The following is a 20,671-nucleotide window of genomic DNA, read 5'->3' as shown; positions in this document are numbered from 1 at the left end:
TCTTCTGCACAGGCCTGAAGGGGCAAACGCTGGTTTTACCTCCCTATTCCCATTAGATTTTTCGGGATAACTCTGGGAGCTGAACTGTTGAATTCTGCCTCTCTACACAGACACAGCTTTCCCAAAAGGTGGTTATATGGACCAGGGGTTATTTGCAACGAGAGAGGGCTGGTAGTGATTCACCTTCTGCAAGATATAAGACGAGATTAGGGTCAAACTCTGAATTATCTTGAAGAAATGCTTTCCTATTTTATAATCCGCTAGCCTCCCCCTTTATTAGCCCCCAAAAAATTAGCCAATATGAAAGCTCTCAAATGACGCTGTGTGTGAGTTACATGTAGCATGGCTGTTGGATGCGGCTGTTGGATGTGCTGGCTGAAGCTTTGGTTGTGGTCGCAGGGACCGAGAGCTGCGTTCTGCATCAGGCGGTAGAAACGTATCACTGAGTTTCTGAGGAATATATTGATTCTTCGGAACCGCAGCAGTGAGCAGGTGTCCGGGCTTGTCTGCGTAGCGAAATACTGGTGGTTAATAGAGCATTTGATTTGTGAAGTGTGTGAGGCTTCTGAGAGCCGTAAAGGAGAGATCTGGAAAGATACTCACCGCCTGGTAGCAATACGGTTGATGAACTAAAGGTATTTTATGCTATGTGTGTTGGATTCGTGCTTGAGAGCCGGCATTACTCTATAAGCAAGTGTAAATTGGCAAGTTTTACCTTGAATGGGCTGATAGAATTTGGGGTTTGTGGTTGCATTTGTAATACAGAGTTTGATTGTTGCCGGCACTGCTCCTTTTTGGCTCAGTAACTGTTTAATTTAAATGAAGGACTGGTGCAGTAATTCTGAGGTGGTAAAATCGCAGTTCTGTAGGCAAACGCCTGTCAACCTATGGTTCACAAATGGCTCCGATTTTGTGACCTATATCTAGGGGTTTCTGAAAAGCTGTCATCTCCCAATAGGGATGCCTTTCTGCATCCTGCATTTGAACATTTTACAAGTATATAAACCAAAGAAAAGCTAGGAAACCATTGCTTTGAAACAACCATCATTCTCTTGTGACTGAATATATTTGTCACGGGATGCGTTTTGTTTCTCTGCCTCCAAGAGCAGGGAGCGGGGGAAGAGCAGCACTTTCCTCAGGGGCAGGACCGTGTCGCTTTTGCTGCTGGAAAGAAGACTTTAACTCTTAAGGTGTGCTGCACAAATGATTTTTCACAGGGTTTTAGGTGTATTTTGTGGTGTGGGGAAAAGATGGGGGGACAACTGTAGTGTCAGGTTAACATAAGACTGCTTGTTTTGTTTAGAACATGAAGCATACTGTTTAGTAGAAAAGCAGTACATGTCTAAGACCTTCTAGCTGAGTTTTTTCTTCTCTAAACATGACTAATTTTGGCTAGTTGAAACGGGAACATAATGAGGCACTACAAATGTCAGAGCAGTGCACTGCTTGTACTAATTAATGTTTCTGTGGAAATAGCTTCAACAGCAATAAGCGTGTGGTTGAGTTTACTTAAACTGCAAGGGAAAATGTGGTTGTGTTTTCGCCGAACTCCCACGCTACCTTTCTTTATCTGCCCTTTCCAGCCAGAACTGGCTGCTCCTGGTTACTGTTTCACAGCTGCTTCCAGGGGACAAAGATTTCCTGGTGCCTGACCGAAGCAATGGTTTTATGTGCAGTTTCTTTTAACCACTTCTAAAAGGGTCGAGCAGAATCTCCAAATCAGTCCAGATGTAGAAATACTCATAGGTGAAATGTAGGTACAAATGGCTTTCACGGTATGCATTTGCACAGAGGAAATGTATTTAAACCCTGGGGGAAAAAAAAAAAGACAACCAACAGCCATCAATCTGATCCAATTTACAAAATGTTTTTAAATATGGTCAAGGACAGTCAATGTTAAACGGAGGAATGCAAGTTAGCTGGCAGCAACGGGGAGAATTAATCACTCAAACCCAGTGTTTCTAAAGGGATTTTATAAAGATTAATGCTGGGCCTGATTTGGCTATACGTTTTTCTCTCTGATTTCAAAATAAATCACTTCTAATAAATTTGCACATTACATGGAGATTGGCTGGTAGGGCGGTTGCACATAGCTGTATCCATTACTAAGTAAGCTGGGCCATTTCTAATAAAATGTGTTTTACTGTACATAAATATGAGATCATATGTCTGAAAACAAAGCAAGTTCTTAATAGAAAGAGTGTCTGTATCCTGACAAACGGCAGTTGGCAAAATGATCTCTTGAGCACGGCAGCGATTTACAGTGAGCTTCAGAGCTTTATTGAAAAGACTTTGGGAGATCCTTACCCAGCAGAACAGAGGCGCTGAAGAAAAGCAGCACGTTGATTTGCTTTGGCTATTGTCCCTAGACTTGTAATGGGCTATTGCTTTCAGTTCTCCAGCCTGATTTTTCAACAACCTTTTTAAAGCACAGATAAGGTTTAGAGAAAACCCACCAAAATTGTCTTGAGGCTGGAAAAAAATTCCTTAGGGAGAAAATTAGAGAATGTTCTGGTGTATCAGAAAGGATTGAAATGGCTCTGATTGCAGCATGCTTCCACAGGAGGAAAATACCTGGTTCCAAAGGATTTTGAATAGAGCTGAAACACCTGGAGAAAGCAACATCAAGTGTGAGCTGCAGTTAGACAACTGAAAAGGGACATGAGGCATTATTTTTGGTGCTATGTGTGAATAAGCATTAGAACAAGCTCGAAGAGAAGTGACAGGTTTCTTAGGCAATTCCAAATTGTGATGCTCTTCTGGAGAATGTACTTAGTTATATGCAACTCACTGCGTACCATCTGGGGCAAGAAGATGGAATTCTGCATCTTCTGGTGTAACGTGAAATAAGACAACTGACTCTGTTGTCCGTTCCCTGCCTAAATTGTATTGAACTGAAAACTGCCCTGTGTTTTCTTTTAAATATGTTACTTCGATTGTTGGGGTTTTTGTTTTTGGTTGGTTTGTTTCGTTTTGTTTGTTCATTTGGGGGTTTTTATTTGCGTTTGGTTTTTGTTGGTGGTTTTGGTGGGGTTTTTTGGCTTTTTGTTTGGTTGGGTTTTTTGGGGTTTTTGTTTTCTAACTGATGAATATTTTTTAAAAATTCTCCATTTTAAATACATCTAGATCTGCTATGTAAGATTTACCCAGAACAAGGTTACCTTTTGTAGTATTTTGTATTCATTGTTAGCTGTAACGTTCCTTAAACATATTCAGAGAGCCAATTCTTTTCTCTTCTCTTCTCTTCTCTTTTCTCTTCTCTTTTCTCTTCTCTTCTCTTCTCTTCTCTTCTCTTCTCTTCTCTTCTCTTCTCTTCTCTTCTCTTCTCTTCTCTTCTCCTCTCCTCTCCTCTCCTCTCCTCTCCTCTCCTCTCCTCTCCTCTCCTCTCCTCTTTCTCTCCCTTCCCTTCCCTTCCCTTCCCTTCCCTTCCCTTCCCTTCCCTTCCCTTCCCTTCCCTTCCCTTCCCTTCCCCACACTGTTCCCACTTCCTTGGGTAATACTTGTGTCAGAGTAAATGCACATGCGTTGGTATATGTGTCACATGCAGCTTGAAGTTTACCAAGTTTCTTTCTAAAATTACCTGTTACTCTCTCATAAGACACGTAATCAAACTTTATTCGAGGCATTTGAAGATATCCCTGTGTTACTGGCTAACTGTATTGCAGAACTGAGGTATAAATAAAATGCTGTATTATGAAGCTTTGGTGTTTTGTTCTGGCTGCTGTTGAGTTGGTGAAGGTGATGGTTATATAGTCCTGTTCATGAGACTTCCACAAATGCATATGCTGGGTTTAATCAAGCTTTTTGTAAAGGTGGGGGAAGCAAAACTGAAAGTGTGCCTAAATCTGCTAATCTGAATTGCAGCCTGTTTGTGATCTCTCTAACACGTCTGTTTAATCTTCAGATCTCCGATGGCCAAGGAGATGAGCGGTCAGAGTCTCCCTATGAAAGTGCTGATGAAACTCAGACCGAAGTGTCTATATCATCCAAAAAATCTGAGCGAGGAGCAGGAACAAAAAAAGAATATGTGTGTCAGGTGAGAGATGGCGGCTGGGGCAGGGAGCCATGTGTTCGGGGGCTTCCTAGAAAAGGTCTTTTTAAATATGAAAATGACAATATGAAGCCAGAAACAGGTTTATTTTGTGTGTCAGAGAAGTCTGTTAGTGATGAGGATGCTGTGCCAGTAAATGGAATTCTTTATTCCTAATTATTATTTTTTTTCTTGACCTCTGATAAGTGACTTAGGCTTTCTGCTTGAGTTTCCAGATCTGTAAGATAAGCACAATGTGTACCCCAGAATAATAAGTGCATGAGTGTTGCCAGGTAACTAATTAAATGAGAGAGGAGAGCTGCTCGCTCACCTGTTAATGAAGAGGAGGAAGTAAAACCCAGTGGGTTTTGTGTGTCTGCGTGCAGCAGAGATCATGACGGTGCGTTGGTAGCAGCGTGCGTGTGCCATGCTAATTGGAAGCAAAAAGCTTCCTCAAACTGTTATAGAAGAGTCCTTAGACTATTAAATGATACCTCAATACAAATGGACAGGCCAAATTTGTTTGCATGAGACTGAGCAAGCTGTTATATTTCTTGTATACAGTGGTGATGAGGTTGTATCTATCTCTAAATGTTGGCTAATCGCGTAAATTCTGCCAGCATTATTGTTCGGTTCATTTTTAGTTATGCATGTGTCATTGCTAACTACACAGACATAGAAGTATCATTGTGCCTAGATTAGTTTCCTTTTGCCAAGGAAAAAGAAAATAAGGATGCTCGGGGAAAATTTCTTAAAGCTTTTTTTCTTTTCCTTTTTTCTGTCAGATTGTATTTACTCATGAACCATGGTTCTATGAGAGATGTTTCTAGTGGTTTGATGACTCTATTATCTGTTTCAACTTGAAGCCAAGGGTGTGTGATGATACTTGTAAAATTATCTTTCACTTGTTAAATTTGATTTCAACAACAGGAAAAGAGTTTTTTGAGGAGCAATAAATGAAAAGGAATAAAGAAAACAGTTTTTTCCACATATGAACTTTTCTTTAACATTCAATGCCTTTGTGTTGTAAAAGCTGTGTGAAAAAACAGGTGATCTCCTACTGTGTGAAGGACTTTGCTATCGAGCTTTTCATGTAAGCTGCCTTGGGCTCTCTGGAAGACCAGCAGGAAAATTCATTTGTAGTGAATGTACATCAGGCAAGTTTGTCCCTTTCTATTAATTAAAAAGAAAAATAGCTGTAGTTTTCCCATACGTTGTTCTAGGAAATCCTCCTGGACAGAGTATGTATCTCTGGATAAACCATATTTATCCTTTGGTGCCTCACAGGGTGGGAGTTCATGTGGTACCATTAAGTGTGCCACGTTTTAGAAAGCTCACTGTTTTCAGTGAGAACTCTTGCAACTTGGCTGATTTAGCCTGAATTCCATTGTCTTAATAATTACAGAATATTTGCTCTCTGAGTACAATTACAAATTAGGTTTCAAGTCTGTCACAAAGACTTAAGAAATCCTAGGAAAAAAGCAGCAAGTGAAACGTTTTAAGTCCTTCTTTCAGCCCTTTGTGTGTCTATATCAATCTTTTGCTTTTCCTATTAAAAGACTGCCTTATTGCTATTAATTTCATTTGCTTTTAATCTTATAATAACTGCTTGGAAGTTCTTAATCTCAAAACTTTATGTAAAAAGGTTTGCGTTCTTGCTCAGTTCAGTACACGTGGTAAACCTCATTGGAACAAGCTGTTTCAAAACAAAGCTGTTCCAAGCAGTCCAGGGAGAAGATTAGAGGGTGTTTGTCTTTGGTTTGTGGACCTGCTTCAAATTTCACAGGATCACGGACAGCCCATCATCCTATATAATTGTTTGTAAAAAATAATAATAACGATAAAATTCACAGTCATCCTGGCATACTGAGGCTTATAAATAAGAACGTAAAAGCAGATCGGTGAGGCTTTGGGTTTTGTGTACACTTGAACTGCAGTAGGTCTGCATTGTAACTTTATTTTTTCTGTGTCTGAGCAGATTAGTATTTAACCCTAAAGAGTTAAAGTAAATAGATTGCTGCATCAAATAATAGAACTTGATTTGAGTATGTAAAACAAAGAAAAGCAACTCCCCCATGCGTAACAAAAGCTCACAACAGAAGCATTTTGAATTCACATGTTTGGATGAAAAATGAGTGACATTTTTATTGCTTTTGCCACTAGGTGTGCACACCTGTTTTGTGTGTAAAGAGAGAAAAGCAGATGTGAAACGCTGTGTCGTATCCCACTGCGGAAAATTCTACCATGAAGCTTGTGTGAAAAAATTTCACCTTACTGTGTTTGAGAACAGGGGGTTTCGATGTCCTCTCCACAGCTGCCTGAGTTGTCATGTTAGTAACCCCTCACATCCACGGATTTCAAAAGGTAGTTACGTTTTTATGACTGATTCATTAAGTCTGTTGATGGTATATGAAGGTAAGGAATCTGTCCATTTAATAGCTGCAAGCTGTAATTTTTCAGGCATGCATGGAATATTGATTGATCCAGATTAAAAAGAAATAATAATTGAATAATTTTTAGTCAACGTTAGTATTTACCTTGTTTGTGTGTTTGGCGTTTTAAATATATATATATATATATAACACTAGCTTTCAATTATCTATAGTTAACCATATTTTCTTCTCAAGAGAGAATGAAATCTGGAATGCATATATGATGAGGAGAGACAGGCTGAGCAGAGTGAGGGCAGGACCCATGAACACACGAATCCTGCAGCAAAGCGCAACGGATGTGGAGACGTCGGATTCTGTGCATAATTTCAGCTTTGGGCTGCAGCCGCAGACAAAATTGCGTGACTGAGGAAAGCTTGTCTGCCCTGGTGTGCACAGTTAAAGCCTTCACATTTCAATATTAAAGTGCTTTAAATTCGGTGTAGGGTTCTTTAAAAACCTTTGTTAGTTGGTTATTGCTGCTGTAATAAGTGCAGATGTGCAGACTTTGAAAACATAATTGATTTGTGTGTGTGTGTGTGTGTATGTAGGCTGCCTCAATACTACCATTTTTTATCTGAAATAATAAATAGTTTTGTTCAAAAATAACATGGCAGTGTTCTGCTTTGCTAGGAAAGATGATGCGTTGTGTTCGCTGTCCTGTTGCATACCATGCTGGAGACGTGTGCATTGCTGCGGGATGTGCAGTCATCGCTTCCAACAGCATTGTTTGTACCAACCATTTCACTGCCATGAAAGGAAAAAGTCATCATGCGCATGTCAATGTGAGCTGGTGCTTTGTGTGTTCCAAAGGTAAACTGATGGAAAACTCTTTCGTAAACGCAGCATCAGAACGTTTTGTTCTTCAGTTTAAATTTTATTTTACCAATCTGTTTATAGAAAGTTATTGGAAATGTGGCATATTAAATTAGGCTCCATTAGGTATTGAAATAACTTCAGGTTGGCTTGTGCTGCTTCAAGTTTTTGAGTATCTTTTTTTTGCAGATATAATTTATCAAAGAACGTTTTTACTTGGACTTTGTCCAGCAACCAGAAGCCTGATCTAATTCTTTACCAGAGACACGTAATGAGAACCATGTCTCTGTTTTTTCCCCTGTGTTCAATGTACTGAAGCTTTCTGTGTTTGTTTATTGCCAATATGTAATTTTAAAACATAAATATTTTAAGAGTGGCGTTTAGTTTAGCAGCAGACGGCAAATTGAATCAGTATTAGTTGTTGCTGGGAGTGCCACTAATTAAGGGTGTTTTACTTTGTGTTGTACAATAAATTCATTTCTTATTGAGACCCACAAACTGCATAGTGCTGATTAAACTGTAGCAGTGAAACTTTACCTGATCTGTTAACAAATTTACATGCAGCGTAGCTGCTTTTAAGCTGCAGCCAACTTTCCACTTGATAATTCATGGAACAGACTTAACAACCTCATTCCCTCTCCCCCCAGGAAAAAAAAACAAGAAACAAAAGAGAAATCTGTTGTTGTTAAAGTTTTGCATACAGTGAAATATCAATATATATTAAACTATGTTAAATAGATTGTAGCCATTAAAGTAAAACAAAGTAATTATAATTTGTGGTGCATTATTCTGGCTTTTTTATTGCTAGCTTGCTTGTTATTTTGTATGTATTGCTAATCTGAGTCTGCCAGGCATTCAAATTAGTGAGGACCTTTTGGGTTTTGTACACAACTAAACAATATGTATTTGTTACAGGCCAGCATGTTTTAACCACTTATTTTCTAACTGAGCCCACCACATCTGTATCGCGCTGCTTTGAATCTGCTTGGAATGCAAAACTTTTATTCTTGTCTTGATGTTTTTCAGCCTGTTTAATTTCTTTTCTGTCTGAAGGAGGAAGCTTGTTGTGCTGCGAGTCGTGTCCGGCAGCGTTCCACCCAGACTGTCTGAACATTGAGATGCCAGACGGGAGCTGGTATTGCAACGACTGCAGGGCAGGGAAGAAGCTCCATTTCCAGGATATTATTTGGGTTAAACTGGGAAACTACAGGTCTGATGAATGGATTTATTTTGTTTTACAGTACCAACATGTTTAATTAAGGATCATACAACTGATTGTTTCTGTAGGCCAGCCTTGCTGCACAGAGTGAACTAGGGACCCCATCTCTTTGCAAAGCTTCAAGTTCAAAGACTTGTAGCTTTGCTGATGCTCTTGGCCAAGATGTTAACCCTTCCAGGACTTCCTGTAGTCTTCTGACATCTGCTTCCAGCCTGTGAACCTTCAACCCCTTTTGTTTTAGAGATCTCTTCAAATAATAAAGCTGGTGTTGCTTGTAATTGGCTAAATTACTGCCTTGCAGGCTGGGACATAAATCACTCAGGTTGTCAGTGGTTTAGACTTCACTGAGATTTGAGTGAGATAGAGGTGGGTGGGGTTTATCTGAGGAAGCATTAATAGATATTATCAGCTGTCTCTTGATCTTTGACAATTGCAGTGATTGCAGACCTTGTTAAAGATGGTGGGTTTGCTAACCAGATGCAAGGAGCTTTATGCTAATCTTGCAGGCAGGTTTGAGTGTCAGGCTTTCCTTTTCTAGTCCTGTATTGTTTCCTAGTGAGTGGGGAGAGGAAAGGATTTTAAATCCCTTTGGATCACGGAAATAATAATCAGTTACTGCTGTTTAGGGGAATTTTGTTAAACCATCTCTTGCAGAAACAGCTTGACTAAAATGCTATATATTTTTTTTTGTACTTCTGTGCTAGATGGTGGCCTGCAGAAGTTTGCCATCCGAAAAATGTTCCCCCAAATATCCAGAAAATGAAGCATGAAATTGGAGAATTTCCTGTGTTTTTCTTTGGTTCTAAGGATTACTATTGGACACACCAAGCGCGGGTGTTCCCCTATATGGAGGGCGACAGGGGGAGTAGATACCAGGGGATCAAAGGAATTGGAAAAGTCTTCAAAAATGGTACATAATTAAGCGTAAACAAAAATAATATTGTGATACACATGCTTTACTTTCTTCACACACAGCCTGGGGTCTGGTTTTGTACATTTGTTTTACAATATTGAATTTTAAAACTTGGTTTAGTGTCCTGGGCAGCAGTCGCTATTACTAACTTAGAATGAAAGCATTATTTTCATGGCTTGTAAAAGACCAGCATCTAATTGGAATTACTTCTGATGATTTTTGCTTTCTGGAAAGGAAATGATGAGTGTAAATTGGAGATGGACACAGTAGAATTGATAGATGCAATTGATACTCCAGAAGCATTGTTTGCAAGAAAATGGAATGATGGATCTAGGAAGTAGAAGATGATTCTTTGTTTAACATACATGGGAATGTGCAAGTCGGCTTGGGGGGGTAATCCTCTTTCTAGCATTTCTGTTGATACAGTTCTCTTTTTTAGCTTTGCAAGAAGCTGAAGCTCGATTTCGAGAAATAAAGCTGCAGCGAGAAGCCAAAGAAACCCAAGAAAGTGAACGTAAACCTCCACCATACAAGCATATTAAGGTAAAGTTTGAGGGAATTACTCTGGATGCTCAAAGGTTCAAGCTAGCACTGGAGAAGAAGAGCAGAGCGGTGGGATGGGGAGGAGAGGTCGTGATGATGTTCTGCTAATTGTGCAGATGATGAAGATGAGATGATGAAATTTTGCATCCATTGGAACATCTAGTGTTGCAAAACCAAATTAGTAACCACTGTAATAACTCTTAAAATAAATTCATATGTTTTAAAGTGATGCTTGAACTATTTTAATGTATTATTCAGGTGAATAAACCTTGTGGCAAAGTACAGATATATACTGCTGACATTTCTGAGATTCCCAAGTGCAACTGCAAACCCACAGATGAAAACCCTTGTGGCTTTGACTCCGAGTGCCTCAATCGGATGCTGATGTACGAATGCCACCCACAAGTTTGTCCAGCAGGAGAACGGTGCCAAAACCAGTGCTTTACGAAACGTCAGTACCCTGAGACAAAGATCATCAAAACCGACGGGAAAGGCTGGGGTCTGGTCGCTAAGAGGGATATTAAAAAGGTAAAAATCATTCTTGCCTAGCAAATACATCAGTGGTTCGCGATGGTGTTTGTGGGTTTGGTATATACTTTACTAGTGATGCTCGGTATCTTTCAGGGGGAGTTTGTGAATGAGTATGTCGGTGAGCTGATTGATGAAGAGGAGTGTATGGCACGAATCAAATATGCACACGAAAATGACATTACCCACTTCTATATGCTAACGATTGATAAGGTAGAGTATTTTACATGTTTTTCTGTTACTTAATTATAACTTTATTTGGATCTCTTTTCCTTCTGTGGGTCACGTGCTACCTTTGATGTTCCACAGTTTCATATATTTGCAATGTTCTGTCTTCTGTGCCTGCTTGCTCCATAATGCATCTTATTAGTTCTAGCTGTGTAATGTAAGAAAGTATATATTAAGGTTTATAAATTGTGCTTTGTTGCTTGAAATCAAGTACAAAAAAAGAATTTCTCTTTCTAGTCTTAATGGAAGTTATGAAGTTTTGGGAAATAGTAATGATACAGTTGAAAGAATTACTGTTAGCAATCCTTTTACTAAAATTTCAACAATAACAAAGAAAATTCTCACTTGAGAGTAGTGTGGAATATATGTAAGGCTGTGTCCTATATTAGGCATTGAATCCTTTTTGCAGTAATCTGTCCCTTCCTTTGTTTATATCAAAATTAGGCTCGTGCTTTTGTAAAAGACTTTTCTGAAAGCACTATGTACATTAGTAGCCAGCCAGTGCTCCACAAATTGATTCTGCAGCTAATTAATCCAGCAGATTAATTAACACAGGAAATTAATCCAGCATCTGTCGTTCTTTTTGCACACCTCTGAGTATTTTGTTCCTGAGAAGGTGAAGACAGTGGAGAATCTGGAAAGTAGGGAGTATTGATTATATGTATTATACTGCTTCAGTCCCCAAACAGCTGCTTAGGAGAAAAACAAGAGCTGGCTGTCAGTCCTGCATATTTTTTCAGTCCTAATCATTTTTTTTCCCCAACACAGTCCTGCTCTGTATTTCCACAGCTACTGTTTTCATTAGTTCTGTAACCGAGGAGCTCCTGCACAGGTGTTGTCACCCGAGAATGATGAAACCGTGTTTCCTTGAAGTTTCTCACCCCTTTACTAAACTGGCACATGATGTCAGTGTGTTAAATATCTGAACTGAACACGTATTTGTCTCTTACCATAGTTAATAAATGGTCTTTATGGCTCTATCTTTCAAAAATGCCTGTGCTATTATGAGGCTGAGCTGCACATGCAGTTGGAGTGGCTGGATGTATGTGCGCATAGTCGTGACAACCATAGGTGTGCGTTACAGAAATTAGTTAGAAGGAAACTCTATAATAATATTTCATAAATAAGTAAAGCTTTCTTAAGCAGCTCTGCAAAGAAACACAGTTCTGGCTGTTTCAAGACTTCATTTTATTTTGTTAATGTCTATTATGGTGGAGATGGAAACTAAAAGGCAATTGTGTGTAGAGATGGGGATTTTTTTAGTTTACCCAGAGGTTGGTTTTGTTTAAACTAGGCTGAATTGGGGAAAGCAAGCTGGTGCAAAACTGGTAATCTCTTCAAGTAATCATGGGGTGACTTTGTAAATACCATAAAGCACCATATTTGTAAATCACAGCTTTCTGAATCGAAAGTAAAAGGTAAATGGACTGAGTTTGATTTTAGAGGCTTTTGGGAGGGAGAGGGTTCTTACCATGCCCACCACAGTGCTCACAAGATCACTTGTCCTGCCACGTGGCTGAGATGAGTTCTGGGGCAATGTGAGCGAGAGCAGAGTATTGCTTTGGGAGTGTCCCATTCCAGGCCACATGAGACACTACAGTTTTCAATACAACACGTTCGCTTGTGTGCTTCTGGGTAGCAACACCTTGGCTGTTTTCAAGGCAACCACTGAAATAATTTATAGGGTTTTTTGGTTTTTTTTGAGGGGGGAGAAAAAACATTCATTCTGTTGCTGGTTTGATCTCCAGGACCGTATTATTGATGCTGGCCCCAAAGGAAACTATTCTCGTTTTATGAATCACAGCTGCCAACCAAATTGTGAAACTCTAAAATGGACGGTAAATGGAGACACTCGTGTCGGCCTGTTTGCTGTGTGTGATATTCCTGCAGGTATACCAATTGGTTTTGGTTTAATTCCCTACGTTAAACCTTTTGCATGGTTATGAATGGGACGGTCATGGCTTAACTGAATCAGTGCAAATATTTTCGTAGAGATCGCAAACAAGATTTCTGTATCTTTTCTTCAAGGGACCATGATAAATTTAAGGAGTATGGCAAGAAGAATGTTTAAAAATAAATATGTTGTGGTTTGTGTACGCACATGCATGGACACACACATATATATATCTATAGCTATGATAATAGATCACCAAGCAAGTACAAAGCCCAGAAGATAGATAATGAAAGCTTTAATATTTTTTTTATTTTGTAATAATGGTGATAAATTTCACTATCTTGTCCATCATAATGAAAAAGGTTATGTCTTATCTCACTCAGGGACAGAGCTGACTTTTAATTACAACCTTGACTGTCTGGGCAATGAAAAAACAGTCTGCAAATGTGGTGCCCCAAACTGCAGTGGATTTCTTGGGGACAGACCAAAGGCAAGTAATATATCAAGAGATTTTATGGTGTCTTGTCTACCCGCCTTGTTTTTAATTTTGGGGTATGTGTTGATGGACCAGTTTTGTTTTATGATAAGGGTTAGTGCTGCTTGAACAGATGCTGGCTGTCCTCTGAGGAGAAATATTACTGTTTCCCTTGCTGGGGAGATGGAAACATCCTTTTGCCAAACATAACCTTGGTGCTAATGGATACATTTTTATGCTGTAGTAGTACAGCAGGTAATGCGGCTTTTAGGAACACCCTAAAATATTTTCTTCTATGAGAAATTAATTAGTTTGGGTCCCGAATGAGAAATATAGCTAGGTATTGGTGCTAGCTTCTGGAATCAATAGCATATTAAAAAAGGGGTTGTGGCAGGAATAACCTTCACAGTCCCATTTGAAGTATGGAGAGGGGAAGGGTTGTGGGAGCTAAGAATTGACTAAAAATGAGCCTGACTGTAGTCACTGAGATTATTCTGCCATTGCAGTTTATATTTCCCCCATCTAAACCTTAAAATATGATTATTTTGTTAAGATTTGTTAAAAAAAAAAAAACAGTTTAACAGAATAATAAAAAAAATGTGTGCTTGGAATGAGGAAAAAAAGATACCAAATTACATCAAGAAATGACCAGTATGATTCATATCAGGTTAATTTAAAACCTGTAATCCAGCAGAAGTTGATGGGGCTTCCTGAAGGGCTGCCATAGGGGTGCAAGGGAAGGCACAGGTGTACTCACCTGTGGATGTAGAAAGGCTGCACCTTCACGTGGTCCTTCACACTGCTCACCGTCAGGCACTTCAGAGGGTGGACTTCAAACCTCCACAATTCAGATAGCTGGTTTTTGTTAAGGGATCAGCTTAAGCGGGGTTTCATGTAAGCTTGTGATCAATTTACGCTGACAGCCACGAAGAAATGAAATGTTACCATTCAGTTTTGCAGGGCTGTCTGCATTGGTAGGTAGAGTGGGCTAATTTTAAATAAAGTAGGTACTGATTGCTGAGGCGAGGGGGAGGGAATGGTGGTACGGATGTTGGAAAAACATCTAGAATTAATTTTATGTAATTTGATGAAGTGCAAGCAGCAAAATGTCAGACTGAAACAGGGATACGGTTTGGTGTATTCTTTCTGGCATTATGAGCACAGCTACAGTTCCTGAAGTTCTGCTCTCTGTTCCTCAAAGAGAAATAGAGGTTGGTTGTAGTAATTCCAGCATGAGTATACACAACTGGAAGAGAAAAATGAATATTGAAGCGATTGGTGGTGCAAGAACAAAATGGGGGTAGAAGAGCCGCAAGTAGGACTGGACTGGAAGTTGGAAAGGCCTTTTTTCAGTCATAAGAAATTGGAAGAGCTTTCCAGTAGGAAGGGATTGTAAGGGCAAGATCTGGTATCAAGATTGCTTTTCACGTGGGCCAGTGTGGTTCTTTGGGGTTTTTTTAATAAACACAGGCAGGTACAGTGAGACACTGGGCAGGTCTGCACCAACACAACTTTTTGCCTGTGTGCACAGTCTGACGGGCATGCCCATAGTCTTACTAGTCTGTGTAATATTTCTCCTTTGTAAGACTGGCATTGACAGGTTTGCTTCTTACTCTTTTAGAATTCTTCCACTAATGCCTCAGAAGAAAAAGGCAAAAAGACCAAAAAGAGAACACGGAGACGCAGAACGAAAAATGAAGGGAAGAAAGAATCTGAAGATGATTGTTTCCGTTGCGGTGACGGAGGCCAGCTGGTATTGTGCGACAGAAAATCTTGTACTAAAGCCTATCATCTCTCCTGCCTTGGTTTGGTGAAACGTCCTTTCGGTGAGTTGGTTTGCCTCTTCAGCTTGTGGGAATAAACAGCTTGTGCAGGTACCTCATTTATTGCACTGAAACCTTGTCAAGAATGTTATCTTGAAAACAACTTTTGTAAGGCAAGAGCTTTCATGCATCATGTAGGAGTACAGAGACAAAAAGCTGATGATCTTTCTCTTGCTTCTCTGGCAAAATGAGCCTTTTGTTTTACCGATGTAGGCAGTTGAGTGCATCACTTGGTAGAAGCACTGTGGCCCTGTCACAGGGAAGTTAATTATATCTAAAAAATGCGTGAGACCAGTTGAGTTCAAGCCAAAAGAATAGCAGCAGCATCTGGAACAAGGCGAGTAGGAAAACACTAAGGGCAGCAGATGTCAAGTTGCAGTTCCAGGTACCAGAGGAGTTCCTCTGTCGGGTGAGATATGAAGAAGTGAAGCGGGCAAAGTCTGGTACCCAGAAACAAGTAAAACAACGGCTGGTAAAATCTGCTGGGGCAAAACAGCGTCTGTAGGTAAAGCACACTGAGCAAAACTTGCAACAAACAGGTGAGCAGCTGACTGGATGTTTGGATGTTCTACCAGCCTGCAAGTTCTGTAAGATGCTATTGAGTAAAACCTGAGTAACTTTTGCTAGCTGGAGCTGACTGCTGCATTTAAACAAGAGGGTGTCAAGTGTGCTGCTGACTGCTGTCAGTTGAGCTTTAAAAGTCTGATGTAGCATTTTGATTTTTGAGTTGAGCCGCGGTAGTTGCTGTCTCATTGTGCTTTGTCAGGGAAGTCATGCATTCTCCAGCTGCTAAAACATGAAACTTCTGTAAAAGGCAACAACATGTTTTACTCCCCCACTAATGCATTCTTTGTTTCTGACCCCAGGGAAGTGGGAGTGTCCTTGGCACCACTGTGATGTCTGTGGCAAACCTTCTGTTTCATTCTGCCACTTCTGCCCAAATTCCTTCTGCAAGGAACACCAAGACGGGACAGTACTAAACTCTATGTTGAATGGACAATTATGCTGCTCTGAACATGTTCTCGGGGTGGATTCTGTTGAAACTCAGAAGACTGAGAAACCCCGCAAAAAACTGAACAAGTTGAAGCCTAAGAGAAAGCAGAGGAACAGATGGATGAGAGCTGAATGCAAATAGTCATGGACTGCAGTTTCTACTGCCAACACTATCTTGTAGATAAGTTGTGAATATGACCAGGGAAGGACACAATTTTACATATATTCTGTAAAGGTTACATGGGGGGGATTTTTTTGTTTTGTTTTGTTTTTATAAATCCACTGAGCCAACCACAGCAGTCTTCTGCTGCCTCTGCACTGATAACGAACTGCATAGTTCAGAAAATTTCAGGACAAACCAAACTTATTACTCAGCATTACAGTTACACTTGAATTATTACGAATGTAAAAGGTTCCCTCCAAAGTACTGTCAGGTTGGAGGTAGGTTTAAATCAAAGCAGGTAGGCGTAAACATAGATTTTTGAGATAGTATTTGTCAGCCAACAGATGTTTAAAATAGTGTATCCTTGAAAGAAGTTATTAGCTCTCAAGTCCTTTTAAGTAAGAAACGGCTTGGTCTGTGGTCCCACTGAGATTTGCTTGCCTTGTGTGTTTTTGAGCAAGTGCTTGAATGCCATTCACCGTCCAGGTGCGTATCTCGCTATAACCACACCCATAACTATTTGTTCGTGCTCTGATAAAATAGCTCTCCAATGATTCTCAAACAAATATGTTTTTCATTATCCTTCCACCATAAATACAGTGTGTGGTGGGAAAGGCACACCCTGTACCAGAGAGGGGAAGAGATTTTTTTCTATACTGTTTTTTCCTATATTTCATTCCAGCAAAATAGAAGTGACTTGATCTTGCAGCGCTGCACAAGTCTGGATTTAGAGGGACATTGTCTTGCAATCTAGGTCGAATACTCTAGGATTTATGTGTCTTAATAACAACAAATCTTACAAAACCTATTATTTGAAATAATTACTAGATTTCTTTTTTCTTAAATATCAAGTAAAGCACAGAGGCCAACATTTCTTTGGAATGCTTGGCATCCAAGCGTTACGACTTGGTGATAATGCAAAAAATGGTCAACAAGGAACAAAACCCAAACATGAATGAAACAGAAAGTGAAACTTGACTAAAGTGCAAGAACTAAATTCAAAACAACAAATTAAAATAGATTTGTATGTACGTATGTAGTATGTAAGGAACAGTTTTAATTTGAAATTTAACCCGACTCTGTTCCTTTTGCTAAAGTTTGGATAAATCTGGCTACTTGACTTGGCAGTTTGCTTAAAATCGTTCTTTACTCTTTTGGAAGCTCTGCTCTTGACTGTCTTATCGCCACCGTGTCGAGTCAGCAAAGCCGCTTTGGGTTCTCTGCTCCCGTTAGGTTCCCGTACTTGCAGTGAGATAAATATACAGGATTTAGTATTGATGGAAATAATACTAGAACTAGGAAAAAACAGTAAAGAAAAATGTCTTTACTTGTTTTCTTCCCGTTGCGTGTCATTGATGCGCGATTGGGCGCCGTTACAAATTGAGTTTTGACTTGTGCCGTTGTTCTCTAGCCTGTGTAAACACAATGTGCGCCTTCATGTCCATTAGTGATTTGTGTATGTTCTAGCTTAGTTTGCCTTTAATAGTGCAGAAAACTCTGTGTAGCCCTTTTGAAAATGAAGCCTTGCTATTTCATGAAAGTGTATTTTTATTTTTTCCCCAGAGTTATTTCTTCAGGGTTTGATTGCAGATTTAGATTTGGAATTCTCGAAATCCCCATTTGTTCCCAACACGTAAAAACTTTGATTTTTATTAGAAGATATTCATTGAAAGAGGTTTTAAATGTAGCATTGCCCTATCCTGAAGTCTTTGTTTGTTATTTTGTGACCAAACAACTGCTTTGTTCTTTTAATCGGTTTTTATGAACACTGTTGGAAAGGTAATTTTTTTCGAATAATGTTGAAAAAATAGCACATTTCGAAACAGGAGGAAGTGTTACATGTTAGCATTTTTTAAAGTGGTATGCCAAGCCTTGCACTCCAGTTACAAATCAAGATTTCTTAATTGATTTTGAAGGAAACTTTCCCTCTATTATAGATACTTGTTAAACCAGGACTGAAGCGTAGGCCTGCGCCTGAAATCAAACCCAAAAAATGGTATTATGTGTGTTTCTCTAATATCGGGTTTTAAGGGGAGGAAAGTGAGATCAGGTAGTAAAGCAGAAAGATTTTCCTCAGCGCTTTTAAACAAAATGAAGGAACTTCATGTCATTGGGACCATTCTTTGGATACTATACCACGTAAGGAAGGCTTTCTAAGAATACCTTTAAATAAGTTATTATAAAACCATACCTTCACATTCCATTGCTTTTATAATTTGTTAATTTTTTTAGTTGTTCCGCCGCTTTTTTTTCCCTCTTCACATCTAGGTGTACCAGCTCTGGCACCCAGCACCAGATTTGCCCCAGGTCCCAAGAGACAGGAAAATGGAAAACCACCTATTTTGTATCTGTCTGTGGGTAAATAAAAGACTTCGGCGTTCAAAGCAATCCCTCTCGGTGCTCTTTTCCTAACGTTACATTTACACCAGCAGATCTTAGCGAGCGGCTCTTTGACTTTCTGCTTCTTGCTGCCTCTTCTTTGCCCTTCGCTTCTCAACTCTTTGGGCCAGCGAAGGCTTTTGGCAGCGGGGCTGCAAACTAGGAGTTTGCTTTGGAGTTGCTGGGAATTGGTTCCTGCTGATCACATCCTTTGCAGACTGATCTTTAAAAGAAACGCGGATCATGTTCTCCCTTAATATATATATACTGACCATGCGCTCGGCTCCGCCACTCAGGTGGTGATCCGGTAGGATTTTAGTTTCTGAATCAGGAAAAGTGGGGTTTAGGTGTCTTTTAATGAAGGCTTCTGTACCTTACTCTGCAGCACTGGGAAATTAGGCTGAAGTTTTGTTAAAAAAAAAGAAGACAAAAGTTGTTTCCATATTTTCCTTCCCCCACTGTTCAAATACTCTTGAAAAATTAAGCTTCCTCATTATACTTTTTAGCATTCAGCAACTTAAAAGATTTTCTGTTAGAACTACATCTAAATAACATCTAAGTCTGGCATATTATGTGACGTGAAATTATGTTCTTAGTATCTTGCCCATCAAAGCAGAAAGATGCCTTGTTCTTTTTTATTCCAGCAAACTCCTGAAAGCTGGTACATACAAGATATAGCCAAATTCAGAACGTGTTGGTCTTTTAGCACATTGAGCAAGCATGGAAACAATTTTCAGTTGAATATGTTAGATGTATTTTCGTACAATCTAGGAAGAATAATCAAAGTAAATGTCTGTTTTGTTCAATAGCTTTGTGTTCATGGTCAGTGTTTAGTTTTGTTCTGGTTTGGTTTTTTTATTTTATTTTATTTTAATTACTTGGAAAAGCAGAATATCTTGAAAGATGTATGAATGGGATTTTTCCACATCGAGTCACATTATTCCTTGTCTGACTGCTTGAGAAACTTCAGTGTCTTATTAAATATTAAAATCTATTCCTAGTTATTTAAGAAGCTGCCTTTTTGTTGTTGTTGTAAAACGCCTCTATATAGTTATTTTTGCACCATTTCTTTTTCTTTAAAGAAAGAAAAATGATACTAAGCAAGCATGGTTTTGTACTAAGGGAACTGGACGTTGTTCTTTCTTCATGAAAACTTACACCCCAAGACTTCCTAAGAGACTCTGTGGAAATAATGTTTTAAGCTTATATGGAGGTGATAATGATTGTGCTTTGGCTTGTTTTCACAGTGTTGCTTATCACAGAAATATTGATGTTTTTGCAGCACAGTTTTTCTTGGTGCTGGTTTCTATCACTCACAGTTTCCCTGGTTGTGACGACTCGGAGCTGGAACCAAAAGGTCCCACCGGTTCTGGTTTGTTCATCTGTCACTGGTGCTGCTCCTCTTGGATTCAGTCTGAATTTGGCTGCTTTTTCAGCTGGGTTTTTAAGAGCATTTCAGATAATTGCCTTGCTGCTGATGGATTACTATGGGGGAAGATATGGGGAACTCTGCCCATGTCGTGGAGTTTGGGGTATGGTTAGAGGTACTGTCTGTGTTGCTGCTGATCCAGAGGAGAACCACAGAATGGTTTGGGTTGGAAGGGACCTTTAAAGTTCATCTAGTTCATTAACCACGCCATGTGCAGGGACACCTTCCACTAGCCCAGGCTGCTCAAAGCCCCATCCAACCTGCCCGTGAACACTTCCAGGGATCCACAGCTTCTCTGGGCAATGTGGTGGCAGAGGATACTGTAGCTCTCTTCCTATCTGTTTATTCATCTGGCATTGCTGAGAGGGATCAGAGAACGGATCGTTTTTGGTTTTTTAAACACAGTAACACCCCTCCTGGGGAGAGGAGAATGAGCAGCTGAGGGCAGCAGCCACTTAACCCCACAGCTGGGTTCCCTCAGCTGACTGCGGCTGCACCAGCCCAGCGAGAACACAAACATGAGGAGCAGCACCTGCTTCCCTTGCAGTGCACATTCATTTAACGTTTTAATAGTAGATAGATACTATTTTTACTAGTGCTCATAGAGCTGGCGAAGCACAGCGCTGTGACAAAGGGTCTGTCTGGGTTTACACAGAATGGTTCTTAGGGACATGGCTTAGTGCTAGAGTTAGGTTATGGTTGGATTTGATGATCTTGTGGGGGGGGGTCTCTTCCAACCTAAATGATTCTATGATTTTACTATGTGCATGAATTTTGCTGTAGAAGACTGGAGGCAGCAAGGTGGGAAG

At 39.8% G+C, this 20,671-nt stretch overlaps 1 protein-coding gene across 1 annotated transcript in view; it reads left to right on the top strand.

Annotated features, from left to right (window-relative positions):
- NSD2 (nuclear receptor binding SET domain protein 2) overlaps nt 1–16,434 on the top strand; it is a 74,742-nt gene extending 58,308 nt beyond the window's left edge. Inside the window, exons 11-23 of the mRNA XM_080344193.1 lie at nt 3,905–4,036; nt 5,064–5,187; nt 6,194–6,394; nt 7,093–7,272; nt 8,329–8,485; nt 9,199–9,404; nt 9,847–9,950; nt 10,209–10,478; nt 10,575–10,691; nt 12,455–12,596; nt 12,984–13,090; nt 14,697–14,901; nt 15,765–16,434. Of these exons, the coding sequence (XP_080200319.1) occupies nt 3,905–4,036; nt 5,064–5,187; nt 6,194–6,394; nt 7,093–7,272; nt 8,329–8,485; nt 9,199–9,404; nt 9,847–9,950; nt 10,209–10,478; nt 10,575–10,691; nt 12,455–12,596; nt 12,984–13,090; nt 14,697–14,901; nt 15,765–16,033 (2,214 nt within the window). The 3' untranslated portion in view covers nt 16,034–16,434. The remainder of the gene's footprint in view (nt 1–3,904; nt 4,037–5,063; nt 5,188–6,193; nt 6,395–7,092; nt 7,273–8,328; nt 8,486–9,198; nt 9,405–9,846; nt 9,951–10,208; nt 10,479–10,574; nt 10,692–12,454; nt 12,597–12,983; nt 13,091–14,696; nt 14,902–15,764) is intronic.
- The last annotated feature ends 4,237 nt before the right edge of the window (nt 16,435–20,671 follow it).

Source organism: Nesoenas mayeri, assembly GCF_963082525.1.
Source record: "Nesoenas mayeri genome assembly, chromosome: 4".
NCBI lineage: Eukaryota > Metazoa > Chordata > Aves > Columbiformes > Columbidae > Nesoenas > Nesoenas mayeri.
The sequence above is the reverse complement of the archived record's forward strand: the minus strand, read 5'-3'. Positions and strand labels throughout refer to the sequence as shown.